Genomic DNA, 22,295 nt, shown 5'->3' with positions numbered 1-22,295 from the left:
CCCCCCCCCCCGTGCTGGTCCACAGTAGCAGGACGCGGAGGTGACCGTGCTGGGTGCACACCTGCTCCCCACACCTGCCCTGGAGCCCCCTGTAATGCCCGGTCACCCCAGAACAAGGCTCGAGACCCTCAGGCTCCCCGGCTGACGCTCTGGAGGGGGCCCTCGAGGCAGCGGGCGCTCGCCCACCCACGCAGCTCCAGCTGCCCTCCCTGGCCCGGTGGGGATGGGGGGCTCACGCCAGGACGGCCCCGCTGTGCTCTCCACGTGGGGGACCCTGCCGCCGTCAGAGAAAGGGGCTGTGGACGTCCCAGGCCGGGTGTGGCCTGCAGCCTGCTGTCCACCTCTCCTGCCCCAGGGCAGCGCCACACCAGGTGACAGGTGTTCAGGGGGCCCTGCCCTGGGCTGTTCTGCAAGGCCCCCCGACCCTGAACCTCACCTGCACTTACTTGGGGCTGCTCAAAGACGGCGCTGGGCGGCGGGTGAGGGGATGAGGACAGGACAGCTTCCCCCTGGCAGGCTGCCCGGCTTCCCCCAGACGCTACCACGGAGAGGCCGACCCAGCTCTCCCCTCCTCCAAGGGGCAGCCAGTGGCCCAGGCCATGACCATGGGAGGCGCCCCCACCCCCCCTGTGGCATGTACCAAGGGGCCTGAGCTCTGCGGGTGGCCGCGCCCCTTCCTAGACCACCAGACCCCGTGGGGAGGGGGGCAGAGGCGCGTTTGACGCGGGACACGAACATCCCAGGTGGTGTCGGGGTCACGGGGGGACAGTGGGCCTGGAGCTCGGGGTCCCCCTCGGAGAGCAGAGGCGGGGACGGCAGCCTTGGATCCGCGGCCGGGGCGGGGCAGGAACGTGCGGGAGGCGGCGCGGGGCCGCGCTCGGGGGCAGGTGGGCGCCGCGCGCACCGGGCGGTGCCGGAAGAGCGCGCGCTGCTTCCGGGGCGGGGCCCGGCGGCGTGCTCGGCCGGCCGTTCCGCATCCGCCCGTCTGTCTGTCCGTGCGTTCTGAGCGCGCGGCCGCGGGAGGTGCGGGCCGAGGCGGGGCGCGCGGGCGGGGCCAGGGGCCTTGGTTCTGCCGGGGTCAGGGGTCGCGTCCTGACGGAGCTCGGGGGTCGGACCCCCACGGGGCTCGGATTCGGGGCTCCGGGCCCGGGCGGGGCGTTGGGTTCCCGCGGCCCACGGCGCCCGCCGCGCCCGCCCGGAGCCGCCCTCCTCCCGCCGCGCTCGGCCTCAGTTTCCCTGCTGGGATGTGGGGCCCGCGGCGCCGGCCCGCGGGGACCTCTGAGAAAGGGGGCTCGGGGCGGGGGTGGGTGCCGAGGACGCCCCGGTCCCCCGCCGCCCGCGTTTCCTGCGCCCGGGTCGCCACATGTGGGGGGCTGCGCGCTCGGCGCCCCGGGGCGGGTGGGCGGCTCGGTGACCCGCGGCGCCCTCACTGCGCCCCCGCGCCCCGCGCAGGCCGGAGGCGGCGGGCCCAGCATGGGCCGGGCCGGGGGCGAAGGCTGCACCCCGCGCCCCCCGATCCGCGCGCAGCCCGCGTCCGAGCGCCGCGTGGTGGCCGTGGTCTTCCTGGGCCTGGTGCTGGACCTGCTGGCCTTCACGCTGCTGCTGCCCCTGCTGCCCCGGCTGCTGGAGAGCTTCGGCCGCGCCCAGGTGAGCGCCCGGCCGGCCCGCCCGGCTCCCAGCCCTCGGCCAGGGCCCCCCACGCCCCTCACGCGCCCCTGTCCCCCAGGACCCCCTCTATGGCTCGTGGCAGCGCGGGGTGGACTGGTTCGCCACGGCCATCGGCATGCCCCCGGAGAAGAGGTACAACAGTGTCCTGTTCGGAGGTACGGCCGCGGCCAGCGGGGCCCCCCACTCCCTGGACTCCAGCTCCCCCCGAGGCAGCCCCTTCTGGCTGGGGCACAGCGGCCCCGGGACCTGGGGGTGACCTGCCCTTTCCCCCTCAGGCGTCGTCGGCTCCGGCTTCTCGCTGCTGCAGTTCCTCGTGGCACCGCTGACCGGGGCCGCCTCTGACCGCCTGGGGCGGCGCCCGGTGATGCTGCTGGCCCTGGTACGGCCGGGCTGTGGAGGGCAGGGCTGAGGGGCCACTTGCTTTGCCTGCTCCGCTGCGGGCCCCCCCGGCCTGGGGTGACCGCGACTGCCCCCACCCCACAGCTGGGCCTGGCCACCTCGTACGCCGTGTGGGCCGCCTCGCAGAGCTTTGCTGCCTTCCTGGCCTCCCGGGTGATCGGTGGCATCAGCAAGGGCAACGTGAGTCTGTCCACGGCCATCGTGGCCGACCTGGGCTCGCCTGCAGCCCGCAGCCGCGGCATGGTGAGTGTCCCCAGGAGGGGACGAGGGGCTGGGGGTGCTGGGGCCCGCAGTGGCTCAGGCGGCGTCCTCCCCAGGCTGTCATCGGCGTGGCCTTCTCGCTCGGCTTCACGCTGGGCCCCCTGCTCGGCGCCTCCGTGCCCATGGACGCGGCACCCTGGCTTGCCCTGCTGTTTGCCGTGTCTGATCTGCTGTTCATCTTCTGCTTCCTGCCAGAGACGCTGCCCCCGGAGAAGCGGGTAGGGCCGGGGCCCCGGACGGTGACCAGGGACTGGTTCCCAGGGCTCCCGGGCCACAACACTTCCAGGGACCCTGGACAGGCCTGGCGGGTGGGCAGGAGGCCAGGCCGGCTGGGGACTGTAGGGTGCTGGGGCCGAGCAGGTTGAGGTCACTCAGGTGCCCCGACCACCAGACCAGGCCTGAACGGTTTCACCTGCACCCAGGCACCCTCTATCACCTTGGGGGTCCGAGCTGCCAGCGACCTGCTCAGCCCCCTGGCCCTGCTCCGCTTCTCAGCCGTGGCTCACGGCCAGGACGCACCCACTGGAGACAGTAAGGAGCCCCCCTCACTGCCCAGGGCCCCCCTCCAGGAGCAGTCCCCCCACCCCTCCCGGGCCGCCCCCACTGCCTACCCCCCACCACCCACCTGCCCCCCAGGGCTCCGCACCCTGCGCGGCCTGGGCCTGGTCTACTTCCTCTACCTGCTCCTGTTCTCGGGGCTGGAGTACACGCTGAGCTTCCTCGTCCACCAGCGCTTCCAGTTCAGCAGGTGGGTGCGCAGCCCGGCCTCGGCGGGACCCCCGGGACACCCCCTTTACCGCCCTTGGGAGCCCGTGCCCAGGGCCCAGCCGGGCGGGCCGAGTGTGCGTGCATGTGCGTGTTCCAGACGTGTGCGTGCATGTCCGGGCCCGTGTGTGTGTGTGTCGTGTCCCCGTGGCACTCGCACCCCCTCCCCGCAGCTTGCAGCAGGGGAGGATGTTTTTCTTCATCGGCCTCACCATGGCGGCCGTCCAGGGCGCCTACGTCCGGCGCCTGAGGCCGGGCCGGGAGCTCGCAGCTGCGAAGCGGGTAGGGGCCTGCCCTGCGGGGCGAGGGGGGAAGGCCCCGAGTTCGCTGGGCAGGGAGGGGCTGACGGCTGTGCCCCCCCAGGCCATCGTGCTGCTGGTGCCCGCCTTCCTCCTGGTCGGCTGGGGGCGCTCGCTGCCCGCACTGGGCCTGGGGCTGCTGCTCTACTCCTTCGGTGAGTGGCCGCGGGGGGCGGGGGGCCGAGCTGCACCCGCAGGCCGCCCCCCGGGCTGACCCCGCTGCCCAATTGTCCCCAGCGGCCGCCGTCGTGGTGCCCTGCCTGTCCGCCGTGGTCGCCGGCTATGGTGAGACCTCTGCCTTCAGTGCCCCGGGGAGGGGCGCGGGGCAACCTGCCGCCTCACCGCCTCTCCCCACAGGCGCGGCCGGGCAGAAGGGCACTGTCATGGGCACGCTGCGCAGCCTGGGTGCCCTGGCCAGGGCCTTGGGGCCACTTGCAGCTGCCTCAGGTGAGCGCCGGGCCTCGGCGAGGTGCCCTGGGGCGGCACGGTGGGGTCGTGGGCCCCCTCGGCCCCCGCTGAGCCCGGCCCGAATCCCCCGCAGGGTACTGGCTGGCCGGGGCCCGCACCTGCTTCTCCGTGGGCGCCGGGCTCTTCCTGGCCCCCTTCCTTCTCCTGCGGACCCTGAGGCCGCCACCGCCCAAGGCCGAGTAGCGGAGCCGTCCCCAGCCCCAACCCCGAGGGCCTGTGGTGGGGGCAGACTGGGCCGGCTCCCCCCCCCCCAAGACTCCCCGTGCCCCGCGGGACCCCCTGCGTGGGCCAGGCCCTTCTGCCTCCGGCCTTGCACTGCACTGTCGTCCACTCCAAGCAGGGGAGCCCAAGGCCTTCCTGGCTTTGCCTTTGTTTTTACCCCCGGCCCACGCTCAGCAGGTTGAGTGTGACAGACAGAGCTGCTGCTTTACTCCCTGCGCCCTGCTCCCGGGCACAGCCTGGCTCGCTGCGCTCTGTCCAGGGAGACCCAGGGCTGGGAGCCACAGTCGGACCTAGACAGTTTCAAGGTTTCGTTGCCCAGCAGGGTGGAACGCTCTTCCCAAGCCCATTTCCCCTTCTGCAGTGAGGGCCCCCCCCCCCAGCCTGGGGTCGCCACTGAGAGGTGCTCTCTGGCGCGTCCCCGGCCCCCCGGGAGCCCACTGCTGCCGGCCTCCGCCAGCGCCTGCAGAACCTGTCCCACGTCTCCGGTGGGCGGCACGGTCCGGGGGCAGGGGGTGTCCTCTGGGGCCTCGGCTTGTCACGGGGAAGCTTGGGGTTAGGAAAAGGCTTTCCCCAAGCCAAAGCTACAGACAAAATCAAGAAACACACTTGGAGGACCTTGTCTTGGAGCAGGAGACAAACTTCTGGAAATTCTATTTTAAAGGAATAAAGAACAAGGAATTATGTAAAATTACTTCCCAGGCTTAGATAAGGAAACTGCTTAAAGAATTTTATTTGTGAATAAAACAATGTTACAAGGAAGAAAGGAAGTACAGGACATGTCCTCCAAAGTTTGTGTCCATATATGCAACTATATTTCATGTTGTGATACATACAAAGAATTAAACTACAGAGTGAAAGGAGAAAGTCACTGCGTGGTGGGATGACGGGGAGCTCGGGGCCGGGGACTGGAAGCCGCCTCGGGACAGAACACAGCCGGAGGAGAGCAGCGGCCGGGGGGCAGCTCGGGCAGCGCAGGGTCAGTGCCTGCAGACGCCACAGGTCCTGTTTGGGGGTCAGAGGTGGCTCATGGCCCCGAGGCAGCCCCCCAAACGGCCTCAGGCTGCACTGCCAGGGCCTGCTCAACCGACCTCTGGCAGGTGCGGGTCGAGGAGGGCAACGTCCTCGGTGCTAAGTGACTGGTGCGAGCTGGTGGGTGCCCTCCTCCCGACACCCGGTCTGGGGCTGAGTGAGGGGAGAGCACAGTGCCCCCCTCGGTTCAGAGACACCCAGGAAGGGTAAGCCGTGCTCCTGCTGCCGTTCGCAGCAGGTTCTAGAACAAAAGCAAACAAAGGCAGCCCGTTCACATTTACAAAAACAGGTCGAATTGCAAACCTGCTAAAAGAAAATTCTATGAAGGACTCTTCTGCCTCCAATGTCCCTCCCTCCGACACAAATCTGGACCCCAGTGCATGAGGGGCGCTGGGCCCCTAGCTTGCAGCCACAGCCGGCACGAGGCAGCTCTTGGCCCACTCAGCCCGGGCCCGAGACTTCCCTTACGTGAGTGACTTAGATCCTGTGAGCCTAAGGAACCAGCCGGAAGCCGGGAGTTGGACTTGGTCACCCACCAGCCCAGCAGAGCCCAGACGCATGTGACTGCACAGAAGGGAGGAGAATGAGCGAGACAGGGCTCGGGAGGGTGGGCCCTGGCTCAGAGTCGCTGGGGCGGCGCTGCTGCAGACAGCTGTGGGGGGCTGCGGGCGGTGGGGAGCAGGAGTCTGTGCCGGGGAGTGTGAGCTACAGGGCAGGACTGGCTTTCTGCATTCTGTTACACAAGACGACGGGACAGGAGACACGACTGGGACACTGGTGGTAGCAGGGGCCAGCTTCAGACAGGACGCGTGGGTGGTGGGCCTTCAGGAGTCGCTCTTTTTCTTGCTCTTCTTCAGAAAGGAAGGGGTGCGGAACTTCTTCTTCTTCTTGGAAGGGGACTTGCCCGGAGACCCGTCACTGCTGGGGTCCGCGGGCGCCCCCTCCTCGGCAGCTGGGGAGCTGGCCTCTTCGGCCACCGGGGCTGAGGGGGGCTCAGGGTCGGCCATGATGGGGGGCAGCACGGGGCTCGGAGGCCCACCAGCTTCACGCAGCCCCTCTTCTTCCTCCTTCTCTGAGGTTGCAAAGCCGAGCGCTTCTGAAGGCTCGTCGGGGGAGAGGTCGGGGAGGGTCGGCTCGCAGGTGGCCGCGTCGCTGTCGGCTCCGGTGGCCGCCTCCTGCCGCGGGTCTGGGGAGGGAGGGGGTTACAGCGCTGCTGGCCCAGGGCCGAGGGGGCCTGGCACCAGCCATTTCGCTTCCCTCTGCGCACTTTTACCAAGAGGAGAATGAGAAACTTCAAGTAAGGCCCACCCTGCTTCAAAACTGGATGTAGCAAAGGGCACAAGGCTGAATAATACTCAAACCCGGGGCAGCTCTCGGGCCCTTCTCGTGACCAGCACACGGACAAAACCGGACTCCGGGCACCTCAGGCTGCGAGTGACAAAGCCACAAATGCAGCTGGGCAGGCCGAGGACGCTCCCGGCAGGGCAGTGTTCTGCAGCACCTGAAAGGAGGCTTATTCTCCAGATCTAGGGTAAGTGTCAGCAGTCCTAAAATCAAGCCTGCGTTTGGGTCTAGAGCTCCTGGCCTCCTCCCAGGCCCCATAAGCAAAGTCATCATCAGAAGAAACGGGGCTGCTGAGGCTGCGCAGGGCGAGGGGAAGGAAAGTGATGGCAGCCAGCCCGGGGACCACGGGAGCCCAGGCAACTCCCGGGAAGCAGGAAAGCGCAGCTGGTGCCAGGGCAGGCCCAGGTCTTTCCCAAAGACATGCTGGGAACCAGTTTTGTAGATTAAAAAAAAAGAAAAAAAAAACCTAAAAGCCACGAGTGACTAGCACATTAGCCAACACCCGACCATTACTACTGAGAGACCCGGCTGACACCAGGCCGTCTCCGAGGTGCCCGTGGGTGAGCCCTGGAGGAGCGGGAGGTTCGCTCTGCAGAGCAGGTTGCACCCGACACAGCACAGAGGCCACCGTGGGAGCTCAGGAGAACTTTATCATTTGACCAGATGTCCCATGAAAAATTAATTACGATGACAAATATCCCTCTTCTACCCCAATTCTAATGCCCAGCCCCAGCCTAAAGAATGGTGCAAAACAACCCAATCCCCATGCACCAGGTGGTGGAACCGTTTGGATTTATGTCTGAGGGAACTGGCACCCACTAAGAAGGGCTGTCCCCCCGAAGGCCTGCCTCGGGGCGCTCTGAGCACCGGGAGTGCAGGGAGGAGGAACCACGTGGCAGCCACAGGAAATGGGGACTCTCCTTTTGTGGTGAATAAACAGAAAACAAAACTTAAGCCACAAAGAAGCACGAGGATGAGGCGAAGCACAGGGCGTGGGGCCCAAGGGCCCGAGCGGCGCGGTACTTACTATGGTAACAGGTACTCTTTAGCACATCCGCCTCCTGTCGCAGCCACAGGGAGAGAGAAGCACAGGGAGAGATCTACGCATTCAGTCACAGCCACCGTACACAGGGGCACTTGTGGAGGACACAGAGGGGGTGCAGAGGGGAGCCACGGGCTTCACAACACACGGGGGACACCGAAAGTTCACAGAGACACGTGAGATGACACCAGTCACAGACTCGGGGGACCGAGAGGCACACAGAACACGGCACCCTCATCGGACTGAGAACTGCAAGACAAGTCCTGTAGCCCAAACGCGATGGCATTTCTGAAGTGCCATCTCGGCACGGGAAGGGTTCAGAGGTGCACGCGCAGCACAGGGGTCATAAAACGGTGGGTGGTCCCCACCCTGGCACCTGGCCCTGGCCCCGCCCTCCCACGGCCCTGGGGTCTCTGCCGGCCTCCAGCCACCAGGCCAGCGTGCAGGGCAGGGAGGCCAGGCAGCCTCCGAGCCGGCTCGTGTGCTGGTTTCAAGGACAAAGCACACATCCACGACTAGCGTCACATTCGTGGTTTTTCTTCTGTTGCACAAATATACACACCAACCCCATCCTGCCATGAAGGCCGTGCACCGCCCCGGGGTGCCCGCGTCCGCCCAGCACTCACCTTCCTCAAGTTTGACGGGAGTGCTGGGGGGCGTGTGGGGGGCCACAGGCTGGTCAGGGGCGCTCTTTTCTTTCTCTTCTCTGGTCTCATCCAGATGTTCTGCAGACACACAGAAATTAAGAACACAGTGAAGAGCGGCAGAAGCCAGGAGCTGGGGCCCTCCAGGGTGGGTTTGCCAGCCTCACTGGTCACATTGGGAGCCTCACGCAGTGCCCGCTGGCCGCCTGGTGCCCGGCAAGCAAAGGGGGCCACCCCCAGGCTCACGCAGAGGGGCAGGGCCAGGAGGGGGGCCTGTGGCTGGGGGGCCAGTGGGAATTTCAGAAAACTAACCAACTTGGATGGAAAATTGATCTCTACTCTTATGCCAAAGAGAACCTGCTGGAGACCCTTGGTCCCTGCCTGCACGGCCAGGCCTGTCCCCTTCCCTCTTCCGTGCTGAGCCTGGGCACCCTCGCCACCCACGTCCACAGGACATCACACGCACAGTACTTCGCTTGTAGTTTTTTATGCAGGACATTTCCTACCAACAGTTTAAACTTGGCAATTGTAACAAATATTTTTATTTTCTAAAGTAAAATATTCTGATAAGGACTAGAGGCAAAACTGCAGGAACTAGGAGCCAAGAAACAGAAAACTCCAAGTCTGTGTCTCATTTAGGGGAAAAAAAATGTAATTATCCTAATTCCTTAAATCTCCCACTTTCATTTAAAATTTCTCTTTTAATAGCTTAAGATCGCTGGGCCCCCTTGTTTTAAACGACCAGCCACTGCCCTCTCAGCTGACCAGGCTTCCGTCTGCGAGTCGGCACTGCCCTCCACTGGGGTCGGTGCTACGTTCCCAGAGTCGGCGCCTAACAGAATCCCCTCAACAGAGAAAGGTGCCAGAGACCCACGGCTTCCTCTCCTCTCACCTGCAGGGCTGAGCTTGGACAGAAAGTTTGAGGTTTTACCTGCAGCACTGCCCCCCACCCCCACCCCGCAGGCCGGCCGGCGGGGATGGGCAGGGCTCCTCTGACGGCACCTCGCTGCACCCCCACGGCTGCAAAGTCCACAACCCAGACGTGTTCACACCAGCATCGGTCCCCACCTGCCCTAGCGGAGCCCACGGCCAGGGGCCACTGCTGTGTGTCTTACCTGCTGTCAGGTTTCCCAGACAAGGGAAGGGTCCAAAAGGCAGACACACACACACCTGCACCCAGACTGCACCCAGGCCTCGTGGCAGCAGCTCCAGTGCACACGAGATCCCCAGTTCTCATTCTGGGGAGGTAACTATGGCTGCGGCCTCCAAGCCTTCTGCAGCAACACACAGGAGGAGAAAGCTCCCCTAGAAACAACTGGAGTCAGAGCCCAGTGTGATGCCACAGAGCTTTGGTACATGCTGAACTGAAGTGCAATGAGTGCTAATTTAACGTACATTTAACAAAGTGACAGGCAGCGGTAGCTCATCACACCAAACACTAAACAGCAGCAGTTTTTTGCACAACTCAAATTTCAATAGCAGCTACACACTGCATTGGTTGATCTAAAACAATACTCAAAAACAAAACAAGCTACCTCGGAGGAAATCAGAGACTATCTCAGCAACAGTACACGGTGCCCAGGACCCCCAGGGGTCACTCATCAGTCCATGCCACTGTGACCATTCTGGAAAAGGCGGAAACAGTGGGCCCCTGGAGAACTGCGGGAGAAGTGGTGGCATGTACCCTGCGGCGTGCAGGGTTTAGCAGAAGATCAGGGAGGGTGCTCGGGGCGCTGAGGACAGCAGGCGGCACCTTCCGGAGGGGCTCTGTGCCCAGGGCCTTCCCCGGGGGCTCCGAGCACGACTGCCGAGAGCCAGGTGGTGGGGAGCTGGCCGAGAGCAACTCAGCCCATGCGAGCCTTTGTGGTGGGGGTGAGGGAGGCTGCCGTCTCTCTTTAGTTGTCTAAATATTTTGGATTTACTTTTCAAAGCCAGAAGTTTGAAGCAAGCTGCTCCATAAAGTTCTGACTCTTAAAGCAACTTATTTTTAATTGTTTCAAAATAGTCCCATCATGCTTTACAAAAATTACAAAAATACAAGCTCCTTCGTCAGTGGGCAACAAGAGGAGTGAAGGCCAGGCCACCACACAGCAGCACACGTCACCCAGGCCCCGAGCAGGCCAGGGTGGGACCCGCAACGGGGCGAACACCTACTGGGAAGCTGTCCCCAGGATATGGAAGGAAAGGAAGTCAGAAAAACTCAAACTGTAAACACAGCGCTAAGGACGCTGATCTCAGAGAAGACTGAGCAGCTCAGGGTGGAGCCACAGGGGCCTTGTTCTCGGGGAGCCGTTTCGTCTCGCAGGGCCTCGGGTTCCTCTGCTTTCACAGGTGGAAATGGGCCCAACTCTCAGGGCCAGTCTGAGAATGAAGAGAAGTCTGTGGGTATCCATGTGGTCTCGGGGAACATGCACGGGCTCCAGAGCTGGCGAGGGGCTCGACCCCCCTGGGAGGGGAAGGCATGAGGCTGCCAGCTGCTCCTGTGCCCTCCCAGTGCCAGTGGCCATTTCCAAGCTCCCTAAAGCCGGCTGTCTTGTGTATATATATGTGGATTCCTCCTAACCAGGTTATTCACCAGTGTATTTAACTTTGCAATTCCTTCAGCTCTACTGTGAAGGAACAGGTCAGGAATGTGTGGGAATACTATTCGCAGTGTCGTGTGTGTAAGCGGCTGAACCAGTCACTGGGGCACAAGGGAGCTGCCTTCCAGCACCTTCCGATGCCACCCTCCTCCCCACCCAGCTGCCCACTCACCTTCTGGGCCCCTCTGCTTCCGCTCCACCTCCCTGCGGTACTCCTCGAGCTCTCGGTCGGTGAGTGTGTTGAAGGGGTTGGGGCCCGTGGTGCTCACGACGACGTGGGGCTGGTACTCCTTCTCAATGATGGCCTTGGAGGCCGTCACCAGCTCCCCCTGTGGACACAAGGGCATGGCTCGTCTGCTGGGAGCCTGGCCGGACTCTCCCCTCCTCCGAGGGCAAGGCCGCAGGCAGGGAGGGGCGGGGGGGGGGGGGTGTCGCGGCATGCACAGTGCCCTGGCCCTGAGGTTGAGGGGACAGAAGGCAGAAAAACACTATTTCCATGCTACAAAATCAGTGCCACAGGAGAAAAAATATCATGACAGTCCTTCAGGTTGCACAAACAAAGGCACCTCAGGGGAGGACGCCCTCTCGTCACTGCTTTTGACCTGACATCCGAAAGCATCGTGAGTTACAGCACCCAGGGAGACAGAGGCCAGAGGCTGCTCGTGCTCTAGGAGCACAGGCAAGTTCTGTTCTAACTAGGCTTTAGGAAGTTTGTAACAATCTCCTGAAGCTTACCTCACCACATTTAGAGAGAACATAATGTCCCCAAACACTGGTGCTTGTCTGAAGAGTTAAAAAAACCTGTGAGCATTTGTATAAAAGAAAAAGAGGAGGAGGGGCAAGACAGCAGCATAGAGAGGAGTGGAATTTAGTCAGTCCCCTGGAACAATTAATAAACAACCAAGAACAACTAGTAAATAATATAGAATAACTTCTGGGGGACAACTGTGACTGTCCACAGATCGTACACCAACCTGGATTGGGAGGAATGCCAGAGATTGCAGCATGGAATCTGTGAGTGAAAACTGCGGCACTGTGCCGGGAGCCCCCTCCCCCCATGGCAGGCTGAGCTGCAAGACCTCCCTGTGGGAGAAAGCAGCAGTCCCGGAGCCAGTGAGTATAGCTCAGTCCAACTGGGGTATTAATTAACAAATGTAGACTGCTGAATACAAGCTACAAATCCCCAACAAGCAAAGGCTTTTAGTGATGACTGACCTTAAAGAGCCAGAAGACTCATCTGTACTGCGAGGGGGAGCCCAGAAGACCAGGTGTTACCTCTGGCTAATGAGTGCAAGTGGGGGGCCGTGTACTGGCTCCAAAAGGGGGCTTTCTGCCCCTCTTTCTCTCTCTCAACCTGAGGGGCTCAGAGGACAGAGCTGTAGCCATTTTCAGTGGAGAGAGCCTCAGCCTCTTTCAGTTCCCAGCGCTCTGACCCACCCAGGAGTGGAGATAACAGAGACAGAGAGACTATCAAATGCAGATGATAAATCCCTAGGAGTATATTTTCCCTAAGAGCAGGGAGGTGGGGTCCAGCCTTCCCTTCAGAACCAGATCCCAGAGCCTGGGAGGAAACAGCCAAAACTGAAACTGAAGGGGCCACACCTTCTTACACCAGTTGGGAGTGACAGGCTGACAGGTTCGACCTGCTGGGCAGGTTAGGAAAAGCACAGCGACTGGAGACCTCACAGGGTGCGTCAATCTTCTAAGACACCCTCAGGAAAACCGGATACTGAGTATTTCCTCCTTCTGGACCTGAGCCCTTGCTAGTCTGGGAAAACGTGACTGGGGTAACCAAGGAAACCAGATGCCTAGACAACAGAAAACTACAACCTACTCTAGGAAAAACATAGATATGCCTCAAACGAGCAAACTTACACCTCAATCAAGATACAGCTGAGATACTGTTTCACTTTGATGAAACAATCTATTACAGATTTTCAAAGAAATGCACTAAACCAAATCAACGAGCTCAGGGAAGATACAACAAAAGAGATGAAGGGCAAACATAAGGTAAAAATCAAAAGTTTGAAAAAAACAACTGGCAGAATCTATGGAAATGAAAGGCACAACACAAGAGATGAAAAACACAATGGAGACATACAACAATAGATCTCAAGAGGCAGAAGAAAACACTCAGGAACTGGAGAACAAGGCACCTGAAATCCTACACACAAAAGAACAGATAGGGAAAAGAATGGAAAAATATGAGCAATGTCTCAGAGAACTGAATGACAACATGGAACACATGAATATACATATCATGGGTGTCCCAGAAGGAGAAGAGGAGGGAAAAGGGGCAGAAGCAATAACAGAGGAAATAATCAATGAAAATTTCCCATCTCTTATGAAAGACATAAAATTACAGATCCAAGAAGCGCGGTGTACCCTGAACAGAATAGATCTGAATAGACCTACACCAAGACACTTAATAAACAGATTATCAAACATCAAAGACAAACAGAATCCTGAAAGCAGCAAGAAGAAAGTGATCCATCACATATAAAGGAAGCTTGGTAAGACTATATGCAGATTTCTCAGTAGAAACCATGGAGGCAAGAAGCAAGTGATGTGATATATTTAAGATACTGAAAGAGAAAAACTGCCAACCAAGAATCCTATATCTGGCATATAGGGAGAGTTTAAAATATTCTGACAAACAGACAATGAGAGAATTTCTGAACAAGATACCTGTGCTACAGGAAATACTAAAGGCAGCACTACAGACAGATAGGAAAAGACAGGAATGAGAGGTTTGGAACACAATTTTGGGTGATGGTAGCACAGCAATGTAAGTACACTGAAAAAAGAAGACTGTGATTATGGCTGAAAGAGGAAGGTTAGGAGCATGTGGGACACAAGAAGGAAAGAGAAAAGATACACTGGGACTGTATAACTCAGTGAAACCTACAGTGCTCAACAAGTGTGATAAAATGTACAAATATGTTTTTACACAAGGGAGAACAAATGGTGTTAAAAATAGGGTGGTATTGGGGAAAAAAATACATTCCATGCAAACTAGAGAATATAGTTAACAGAAATTTTGTATTATGCTTTCTTTAATGTAACAAAGGCAATATACCAAAGCTAAATGCCTTTAAGAGGGGGACATAAGGGAGGGGTATGGGACTCTTGGCATTGGTGATGTTGTCTGACTCTTTTATTCTACTTTAGTTTAATTCTATCTTTCCTGTTGCTTTTTAGCTGTCATCTATTTTTTCTTTTTCTTTTTTCTTTTGTCTCTCTACCTCCTTTGACTCTTCCTCATTCTTTGTGGAAGAAATGGAGATGTCTTTATAGACATAGTAGTAATGGTGGTGAATACATAAATATGTAACTATACAAAGAACCATCGAATGTTTACTTAGGATGGAAAGTATGGTGGGTGAACAAAACTGTCTTTTAAAAAAATGGGTTAACGAAGAAACCTTGAGGGCACTACCTTTGAGTGAAGTAAGTCAGACACATAAGGACAAATATTGCAGGGTCTCACTGATATTAGCTAATTATAATATATAAACAGATAGACATGAAATATAAGTTACCAGGATATAGAATGAAGCTAAAGAATGGAGAGTTGTTGCTTATTATGAGCAGAATGTTGAACTAGGTTGAACCTAAGTGGAAGTGGACAGAGGTGACGGTAGCATGTTGCTGTGAGAATAACTAACAGTGCTGAATGGTGTGCGAAGGTGGTGGAAAGGGGAAGCTCAGAGTCACGTATGTCACTAGGAGGAAAGTTGGAGATTAACAGAGGGGAATGTATAAAGCAGTGAATCTTGTGGTGGACGATGTCCATGATTAACTTACAAATATTAGAAATCTCCTTCATGAACTAGAACAAATGTATGACCCTATAACTAGAAGCTAATATTAGAGGGGTATACAGGCAAAAAATATTGTAAACTATGTACTACAGTTATCAGTATTTTAACATTCTTTTATCAACAGTAACAAATGTACTATACCAATACTATGAGTCAATAATGGAGAGGGGGTGGTTGGGGTAGGGGAGGAACTGAGTTTTCTTTTTTGTCGTTACTTCTTTTCCGGAATAATGAAAATGTTCTAAAAATTGAAAAAAATTATTGTGGTGATGGATGCAAAGCTGTGTGATGGTACCATGGGCAACTGACTCTACACTTTGGATCTCTGGATAATTGTATGGTATGTGAACAATATCAATAAAATTTAAAAAAAAAAAAAAAAAAAAAAAAAGGAGAGAAAAAGTGAGCAGAAAGAGCAAAGCACAGAAGGCAACACTCACAGACCATGGCCAAGCTTAAGGGGAGGACTGGAGCCCAGGAGGGCTAGGGGCCAGGTGGCCAGGCAGGCTTGGGGAGGGGCTGGCACGCAGCCCACCCACACTCACCAGCAGCACAGCTCAGCTGAGGGCTGGAAGGGGCAGGAGAGTGGCCCTCAAATGGTCTGGGGCTCAGTTTTGAAAAAGTTCACCAGAATTCACACACAGGCATATTACAGAAGGAGAGCTCAAAACAAATGGAAACTGGAAAATCCAAAAACATGCCAATGCCAGGCTCACCCCTCAGCATTGCCCTCAATGAAAGGCAAACCCCAGAAGCAGGCTGCTGCTGGGTGATGTGCCGGCATGGCAGAGGCACCGGGGCTGGCTGCCTGGGCTCAGCGGTCACTGTCCAGTGAGCTGCACACAGGGGCCCAGGGCACCCCAGGTTGACCAGCACACAGAACCTGGAGGGAGAGGGGCAAGAGCCTGCCCCTGGGACAGGTAGCCTTTGGCCAGAGACCCTTGGGATTTGAGATGCCCGGGGCTAATCTCCACGGAAAGGGGATCTTCTTTTGTGAGCAGCGTCAACTTGGCTTTTTATTGAGAAGCAGCCTTGACTCACTAAGGCAGGAAATCAAACGCCCATCTGCCTCTGGCTGGCTCTGGCCAAGCCCCATCCTCCCACAGGCCTGTTTTAGTGTCTGTAAGACGAGCCCACAGGGCTAGACAGCTGCTAAGACCCCTTCGAACCATGACAGGCTATAAATCCACAGACCTGGCTAGCTGCATCTGAGTCCTGGGGTCAATTGCCGATAAATGAGACAATGTGAGGTTTGAGAGAAATGTCTGAATTCATTTAAATCAAATGCTGAAAATTAATAGAGGAGTTGACTGTCACAGAGATGTCAAAGCCCTCGTTCCAGAAGACAAGCAGGGCCTCCCAGTGAGGTGCACCTGCCCCATGCAGCCGGGAGTGCGGCTGGTTCCCGCCCCCAAGGTGGGCCAATGGCCGAGTCGCCATCAACACCTGCGAGGGGCAGAGCGATCAGGAGGAGCAGGGCCGCAGGGAGATGCCTGCCGCCACCCCCTGGTCACACTCACCTCACAGCCCTGAACAGAACAGGCACCCGACCCACATCTAAAGCCCTGAGGAAGCCAGCTCTGCAGCTGTGTGAGCTGAGGCTGGTGACCTGCCGAGAGCTGCGATCAGAGCGTGCCCACAGCGAGGTCCTGGCCCCATGGCGTCTCCATGCAGCAGGATGCCTCTGAAGGACAGGCACCAGGCAGGGCTGTCCTCGCCACGTCAACCACTCAGTAGTCACCTCCTGAGCTGGGCAGTGGTCAGCACCCACCTCCACACTCTGGCCCCAGACTCGATTCATGGCCATAATACCCAAAAGGAGACTACGTGTCAGGATGTGCAGAAATAGAAGAGAGCCATACTTTTTGAAATAGAGTAGGTGGGTGTGGCTGATGACTCGCCACCCTGCTATTAATAAGGGGGGTGTTTTCCATCAGAGCACACTCTGCACTGTGAGAACAGGCATCGCCATGAGGGAGAAGCAGACAGTGAAGGGAAGTCCTTCCAGAAAAGCCCCACACCGGAAGCAAGCGTCCATGCCTCGTGCCTTCAGGAAGAGCACATCATTTAGGATATTTAACAAGCAAGTTCTCTTCGCTTGAGCTAGGAGCAAGCCAACCTGCCAACGAGCGACACCCCTTTCCCGAAGGAGCAATAGTATGTATGTACACATGGAGGCCACACAAAAGGAAGTGGGAAAACAAACCCAGTAAAGGACACTGGTGGGGTCAAAGCACATTCTCACCATAAAAACGAAATATGCTTGGTCAGGGTGGGGATAGGGGTCAAAGGTGCAAATGTCAGAAAGAGAGAGGCACGGAAAGCAAAAACTGCAAGAATTTATGTACCAGAGGGTTAACTTAAATCAGCATCTCTTTAACAGGGTCAGCAGTTGCGTCTATATGTCATGAATACCCCAGGTGACCCCGCTGTACCCCCATGTCCAAAACAAGACTGGACTTGGGTGATGATGTCAAAAGACATCCTTTAATATATGTCACCAGGTTGCTTCCTGGATATTCCCGACAAGGTACAAAAAAAAAAACCACTGACTGCAAAATCACAGCAAAGACTCTAACTATGGATCTGCTCTAGCCCCAGAAGCTAGTGGGCCGCGCTGGAGGGAAGCCATCCAAGGCCATGGACCCACACACCTTCCTGGATCTGAGATGAAGCACGGTTAACTAACAAGAGGGTGACGGCTTACAGCCCAAAGTAATGAAATGTGAAAAGCATGCTGAAAGGGAAAGGGTGGGTCTCTTTGCTCTGAGAAGTTCCTCCAAGAATGGCAGCATGAAGTAAATTCTAAGGACAGGAAAAAATGGGACATTGAATAAGTACATAAATATTCAAAATAATGTGATAAGAGTGGATTTCAGACAGGAAAACAGAATTTTCGGTACAAACCCACATCTCTCTGGCAGTCAACATAATCACTGAAATGACCCTTGCACTTCTTTGGAGGTATATTAGTTGAGAGAGAGAGAGAGAGCCCCCAGACATTTTTTTGAATGCAGAGTAAAAACATCACAACCAAGATTTGGAATGGAGCCACCATCCCTGCTGTCCTCTGCACCATGCACGCGAGTCAGCACGCCTCCCGCAGTCCGCGGGCCAGGGCAGACGCCAAATGGCCCAGTTCAAACGCTAGGGAAGGCTCCCTTCTGCCTGGGCAGGTCACGGCAGACACGTCTTCCAACTCCTGCCACGTCAGGGACACATCTCCAGGGAGAAGGCACAATTCAGTGTTTCAAAGGACTTTATTTCCCTAAAGGTTCCTCCCCACCCCTCTGTACTTTGTTTTTAAAGGTTTCTTTTAAAGTTAAAAGCACATGTTTTCTTAACACGGGCTGGCAAAGAAGGTCCTGTTTTATTTCCCATTCTTCTCCAACAACTTCACTCAACTACACAATCTCAGAGGATGACATTCATCACATCTGTGGGTCAACAGCTGGGCAAGCGCAGGCAGGAGGTCCAGGGAGAGCGCCACAGCCAGCAGCGTCCTGAGATGAGCCTACTTGCCATCAGCATCTTCTAGAAGGCAAATGCTGAAAACCCTAAAACATGCACTAACCAAAACCACATGCACTCCTTCAGAAATGCACCCCAGACTTAGGGACTGGCTGTTTCTCAGCAACAACAGAGAAGGCCGAAAATCATAAAAACAACCCCATGCCAAGTGTTTTAACTGAAGACTAGATGAGGCAGAACAGAACCTTCTGTACAACGTCACCGATAACTCAGAGATGCATTTAAACTACTTCACAGCAAGGACGACGCCTGAGGAGGGGAGAGAGGCGAGGAGAGGGAGGGGCAGAGCAGCAACACGCACTGAGAGGTGGTCGGGGCGGGCAGTGAGTACCTTTCTAAAAGAGAGAGACTTAGCGGGACTAAAGGTCTGCTCTGTGAGCTCGAGCCCTTCGATAGTTTCCGTACAGTCAGAGAGGGGTGCATCCTGCAACAGCAAACTCAGTCATCAGAGCAAACTAGGCCCAGTCTTTGAAATATCACCCAGAGCACAAGGAGGCAGGTGAGAGCATGCAGCAGCAGCAGTCCCCGGGGCAGTGGCTGGGACGGCGAGGGTGCGTGCAAAGAAGCCAAAAGCTAGGGCTCAGGAGGCGGTTAGTCTGACTGCAAAGAAATGCAACAAAAATCACTGACTCCTGCAGAGTCATGTTTCAAAGCATTAGGCTGCACATGAGTTTTCAGAGACAACTACTTACACAGGTTTTCCTCTGTGCCGCTAGCACATTTTGTAGATGGGCATGTAAATGGGGATCCCATTTACAGCTGCCCTTCTGAAACCACATTTTTCCAAGAAGCACGTTGTTTGAGACAGGCAGTGCATATGACAAGATCCATGAAACCCACCCTCCCTAGCATTTTACACCGTACACTGCAAAAACAAGGTGGAGCCCAGGTCCCAGAGCTGGCACTGGAGCTCCTCACACGCTGCATGCATCACGGAGACCAGAGGGACGCACGCGGCCTCAGGCATGCTTGGGTTTGCTCTAGAGCTCAAGGAAGTGTCTTAGTTACTTCTTACCATGAACACTCTTAACAGAGATAACTCGTTATCTAGAATACGTACCTCATGAGGTTACTCTCTCCCAATTCAGGAACAGCTTTGTGGCAGATGGTCATTAGAGCCACCACCCACTAATGTCAGAGGCAGTCTGAGCTCTCACCTGGACAAGGCTCCTGTCCATCACTACACCACACAAAACCTGGGACTGGGGGCCAGCCGTCTTAATGTCCTGTAAGTTCTGCTCTCGGATCTGAGGACAGGAAGGAGGAGAAACACATGAATAGGACTGAGAAGCCATGCGGTGACTGCAGGTCACACCCGCTTGTGGCCCTTGAGCCCCACGGCCAGGCTAGAGCCGGCACTTTCCCTCTTCGCCACCTCACGGTGTAGCAGATGGAGAGACGGCTGTGCGTCCTGAGTGGCCCACGCTGGTCCGGCTCGCTGAGTAACACGACGGGCCACTGGGTAGTAAAGCAGTGCTCTAACCTTCCCCCCTCCGGCAGGGCCCGGGCTTTGCACTGTAACTGGTTACCGGGGAGCACGCGCTCCCACATGCCCGTCGCACAGTGCCACTGTGAACACAGATGGGCGTGGGCACTGCAAGTTCCACTGTAACTGGTTACCGGGGAGCACGCGCTCCCACACGCCCGTCGTACAGTGCCACTGTAAACACAGATGGGCGTGGGCACTGCAAGTTCCACTGTAACTGGTTACCGGGGAGCACGCGCTCCCACACGCCCGTCGCACAGTGCCACTGTGAACACAGATGGGCGTGGGCACTGCAAGTTCCACTGTAACTGGTTACCGGGGAGCACGCGCTCCCACACGCCCGTCGCACAGTGCCACTGTGAACACAGATGGGCGTGGGCACCGCAAGTTCCACTGTAACTGGTTACCGGGGAGCACGCGCTCCCACACGCCCGTCGCACAGTGCCACTGTGAACACAGATGGGCGTGGGCACCGCAAGTTCCACTGTAACTGGTTACCGGGGAGCACGCGCTCCCACACGCCCGTCGCACAGTGCCACTGTGAACACAGATGGGCGTGGGCACCGCAAGTTCCACTGTAACTGGTTACCGGGGAGCACGCGCTCCCACACGCCCGTCGCACAGTGCCACTGTGAACACAGATGGGCGTGGGCACCGCAAGTTCCACTGTAACTGGTTACCGGGGAGCACGCGCTCCCACACGCCCGTCGCACAGTGCCACTGTGAACACAGATGGGCGTGGGCACCGCAAGTTCCACTGTAACTGGTTACCGGGGAGCACGCGCTCCCACACGCCCGTCGCACAGTGCCACTGTGAACACAGATGGGCATGGGCACCGCAAGTTCCACTGTAACTGGTTACCGGGGAGCACACGCTCCCACACGCCCGTCGCACAGTGCCACTGTGAACACAGATGGGCGTGGGCACCGCAAGTTCCACTGTAACTGGTTACCGGGGAGCACGCGCTCCCACACGCCCGTCGCACAGTGCCACTGTGAACACAGATGGGCGTGGGCACCGCAAGTGAACTCTCTAACGACGGCATGTTCTTCCACACCAAGTGCTGCCCACGACTCTCTGAACTAACCCTGACAGTGGCAGCTGCCTGTCCTCACTAGAAGAGACCTGACAGCTTCTGATTCCAAACACGCCTCTCACCTTCACACTGTCACCTGAACCTTAGGAGCAGTGCCCAGGGACCGCCACAGGCGCCACAGAGCCACCAGGAGAAGCCCCTGCTAGAGCCAGCACATTCCGTGCTCTGTGAGGACAGGCGCCCACTCCACCCCCTCGCAGCCACCTCCCTGCACCCGCATTCCCACCGAGGGGTGGCGGCAGTACACACCTTGTTCCTCATCTCCTGGACCTCTTTCGGGTTCGTGTTCAACGGGACAAACAGGTTAGGTACAGCAGAGGTGGAAGTCCTGGGCCCATCCTCTTTAGTCCACTGTAATAGCAAAAACAATTGACGAGTCAGGGTGGTGGCAACAACACGCGCCACCCTAGCATCCAGTCTGCATCACATCTGGTCATGCACTGAACATCACAGAGAGAACTGAACCAACGACTGGGCCCACGTGTCACTGCAGCAGTCGAGACGGGTGCGCGTGGGAAGTGTCTAAGTAAGAACCCACCAAAGGCAGAAGTCAGAGCAGTGACTGGTTGGAGACGCAATTTGGAAAGCCTGGCCAGACACCGGGCCCCACGCAGGCTGACACAGAGCACTGCCATGTGATTCCCGGGCAGAGTCGCCATGGAGGCCATTGGTTCACTGCTCTGAGAGTCATCCAACAGCAAAGCAAACTGAAAGCATGAGATGACAAGTCGTGAAAAGCCATGGGATGCTGCCACCCAGGTGGAATGAAAGGCTCTGTACCTGAAGCAAGTGGGCACCACCAAAGTTTTGCATTAAAATGAACTACAGCATCAGAAAGCTGTTTGCAGAACTGCTTCAACCCAAGAGAAGTCCTGCATGACCGCTCAGATGGCAGCTATCTGTAGAAAAGTTTAGCAATGTCGAATATTTTATAGAACTTAATAATTTTAAGTGTTACAAAAATATCCCAAACAAATGTGAAGCGCTGCATGAGCCAGCACTCGGAAGCCATTTCAGATGCCAGTGCACATCATCAGCTCACAGGTGCCCCTTGGGGCACCTGGATGGGGTTTTTTTTTTTTGGATCTCCAATCAGATATGAGACTTTTCATCAAATTCTGAATTCTCAGGCATGAATAGGCACTGCACCTTAAAAAAAAGCCCATCTCAGAGAGCAAATGTTATGCCTTTCAGAGTATTTTCAAGAGGCAATAAGATAGCCATTGACCATAAGGCTTGAAAGCAACACAACTGTAAAATGCTTAGCCGCCGTAAAGGAAGACATGGAATGGACATGGAGCTGTGGGATACTCACTGATGATTATCTTCTCAGATAAAAATAACTCCAGCTTTTTATTAAAGATGATTTTTAGTTAAAACATTAAAACAACAACCTCAGAAGCTTGAACACTGGAAAAATTAAGATCAATTATTATAACTTAATATACTAATCTGAAAATACTGCATAGGATTTATAATACTCCAGAACAACAAAAAACAAATTTAAAGGCTGATTAAGGTCCTCCTTCAATGTATACATTGACTAAAATGTCTAGAGAGATTTAATTTTTTTTTCTCAAACTACAAGTAAGTAAAGCTCAAAGGTGCTGCTGCAATTCAGCACTAGGTGTTTT

The 22,295-nt window shown here is 56.6% G+C and overlaps 2 protein-coding genes across 12 annotated transcripts in view; one reads left to right on the top strand and one right to left on the bottom strand.

The window, feature by feature from the left end:
• The first annotated feature begins 921 nt into the window (after window positions 1-921).
• On the top strand, window positions 922-4,946 carry MFSD10 (major facilitator superfamily domain containing 10). 6 transcript variants are annotated; one of them, XM_037829294.1, is made up of 13 exons: window positions 922-1,023; window positions 1,453-1,647; window positions 1,727-1,823; window positions 1,944-2,047; window positions 2,152-2,310; window positions 2,385-2,546; window positions 2,751-2,859; window positions 2,965-3,076; window positions 3,267-3,375; window positions 3,457-3,547; window positions 3,630-3,677; window positions 3,750-3,839; window positions 3,934-4,180. In XM_037829294.1, the coding sequence occupies exons 2-13, from the start codon at window positions 1,474-1,476 to the stop codon at window positions 4,041-4,043; spliced, it is 1,365 nt and encodes a 454-aa protein (XP_037685222.1). In that variant the 5' UTR covers window positions 922-1,023; window positions 1,453-1,473; the 3' UTR covers window positions 4,044-4,180. The 6 variants fall into 6 exon arrangements, with proteins under 6 accessions (XP_037685222.1, XP_037685220.1, XP_037685221.1 ...); XM_037829292.1 differs by having other exon boundaries at window positions 2,965-3,375; window positions 3,934-4,946; XM_037829293.1 differs by having other exon boundaries at window positions 3,630-3,839.
• Window positions 4,789-22,295, bottom strand: part of ADD1 (adducin 1) — a 148,114-nt gene continuing 130,607 nt past the window's right edge. For 2 of the 6 annotated variants that reach the window (XM_037829286.1, XM_037829287.1), the window contains exons 11-15: window positions 20,911-21,012; window positions 19,236-19,325; window positions 10,896-11,052; window positions 8,124-8,222; window positions 4,789-6,297 (exon numbers count right to left, since the gene is read on the bottom strand). In XM_037829286.1, the coding sequence (XP_037685214.1) occupies window positions 5,936-6,297; window positions 8,124-8,222; window positions 10,896-11,052; window positions 19,236-19,325; window positions 20,911-21,012 (810 nt within the window). In that variant the 3' untranslated portion in view covers window positions 4,789-5,935. Of the gene's footprint in view, window positions 6,378-7,481; window positions 7,517-8,123; window positions 8,223-10,895; window positions 11,053-18,409; window positions 18,503-19,235; window positions 19,326-20,910; window positions 21,013-22,295 lie in introns of those variants that run through there. The other 4 variants (XM_037829291.1, XM_037829289.1, XM_037829288.1 and 1 more) reach the window with 4 other exon arrangements.

Source organism: Choloepus didactylus, chromosome 3, assembly GCF_015220235.1.
Source record: "Choloepus didactylus isolate mChoDid1 chromosome 3, mChoDid1.pri, whole genome shotgun sequence".
Taxonomy (NCBI): Eukaryota; Metazoa; Chordata; class Mammalia; order Pilosa; family Megalonychidae; genus Choloepus; species Choloepus didactylus.
The sequence above is the reverse complement of the archived record's forward strand: the minus strand, read 5'-3'. Positions and strand labels throughout refer to the sequence as shown.

Bases quoted from the DNA above. Each gene is read 5' to 3' on its own strand.
- MFSD10 (XM_037829292.1), top strand. From the start codon at position 1,474: ATGGGCCGGGCCGGGGGCGAAGGCTGCACCCCGCGCCCCCCGATCCGC. The intron at 1,824-1,943 runs GTACGGCCGCGG...TTTCCCCCTCAG, and splicing joins CAACAGTGTCCTGTTCGGAG to GCGTCGTCGGCTCCGGCTTC. The intron at 2,860-2,964 runs GTAAGGAGCCCC...CCTGCCCCCCAG, and splicing joins GGACGCACCCACTGGAGACA to GGCTCCGCACCCTGCGCGGC.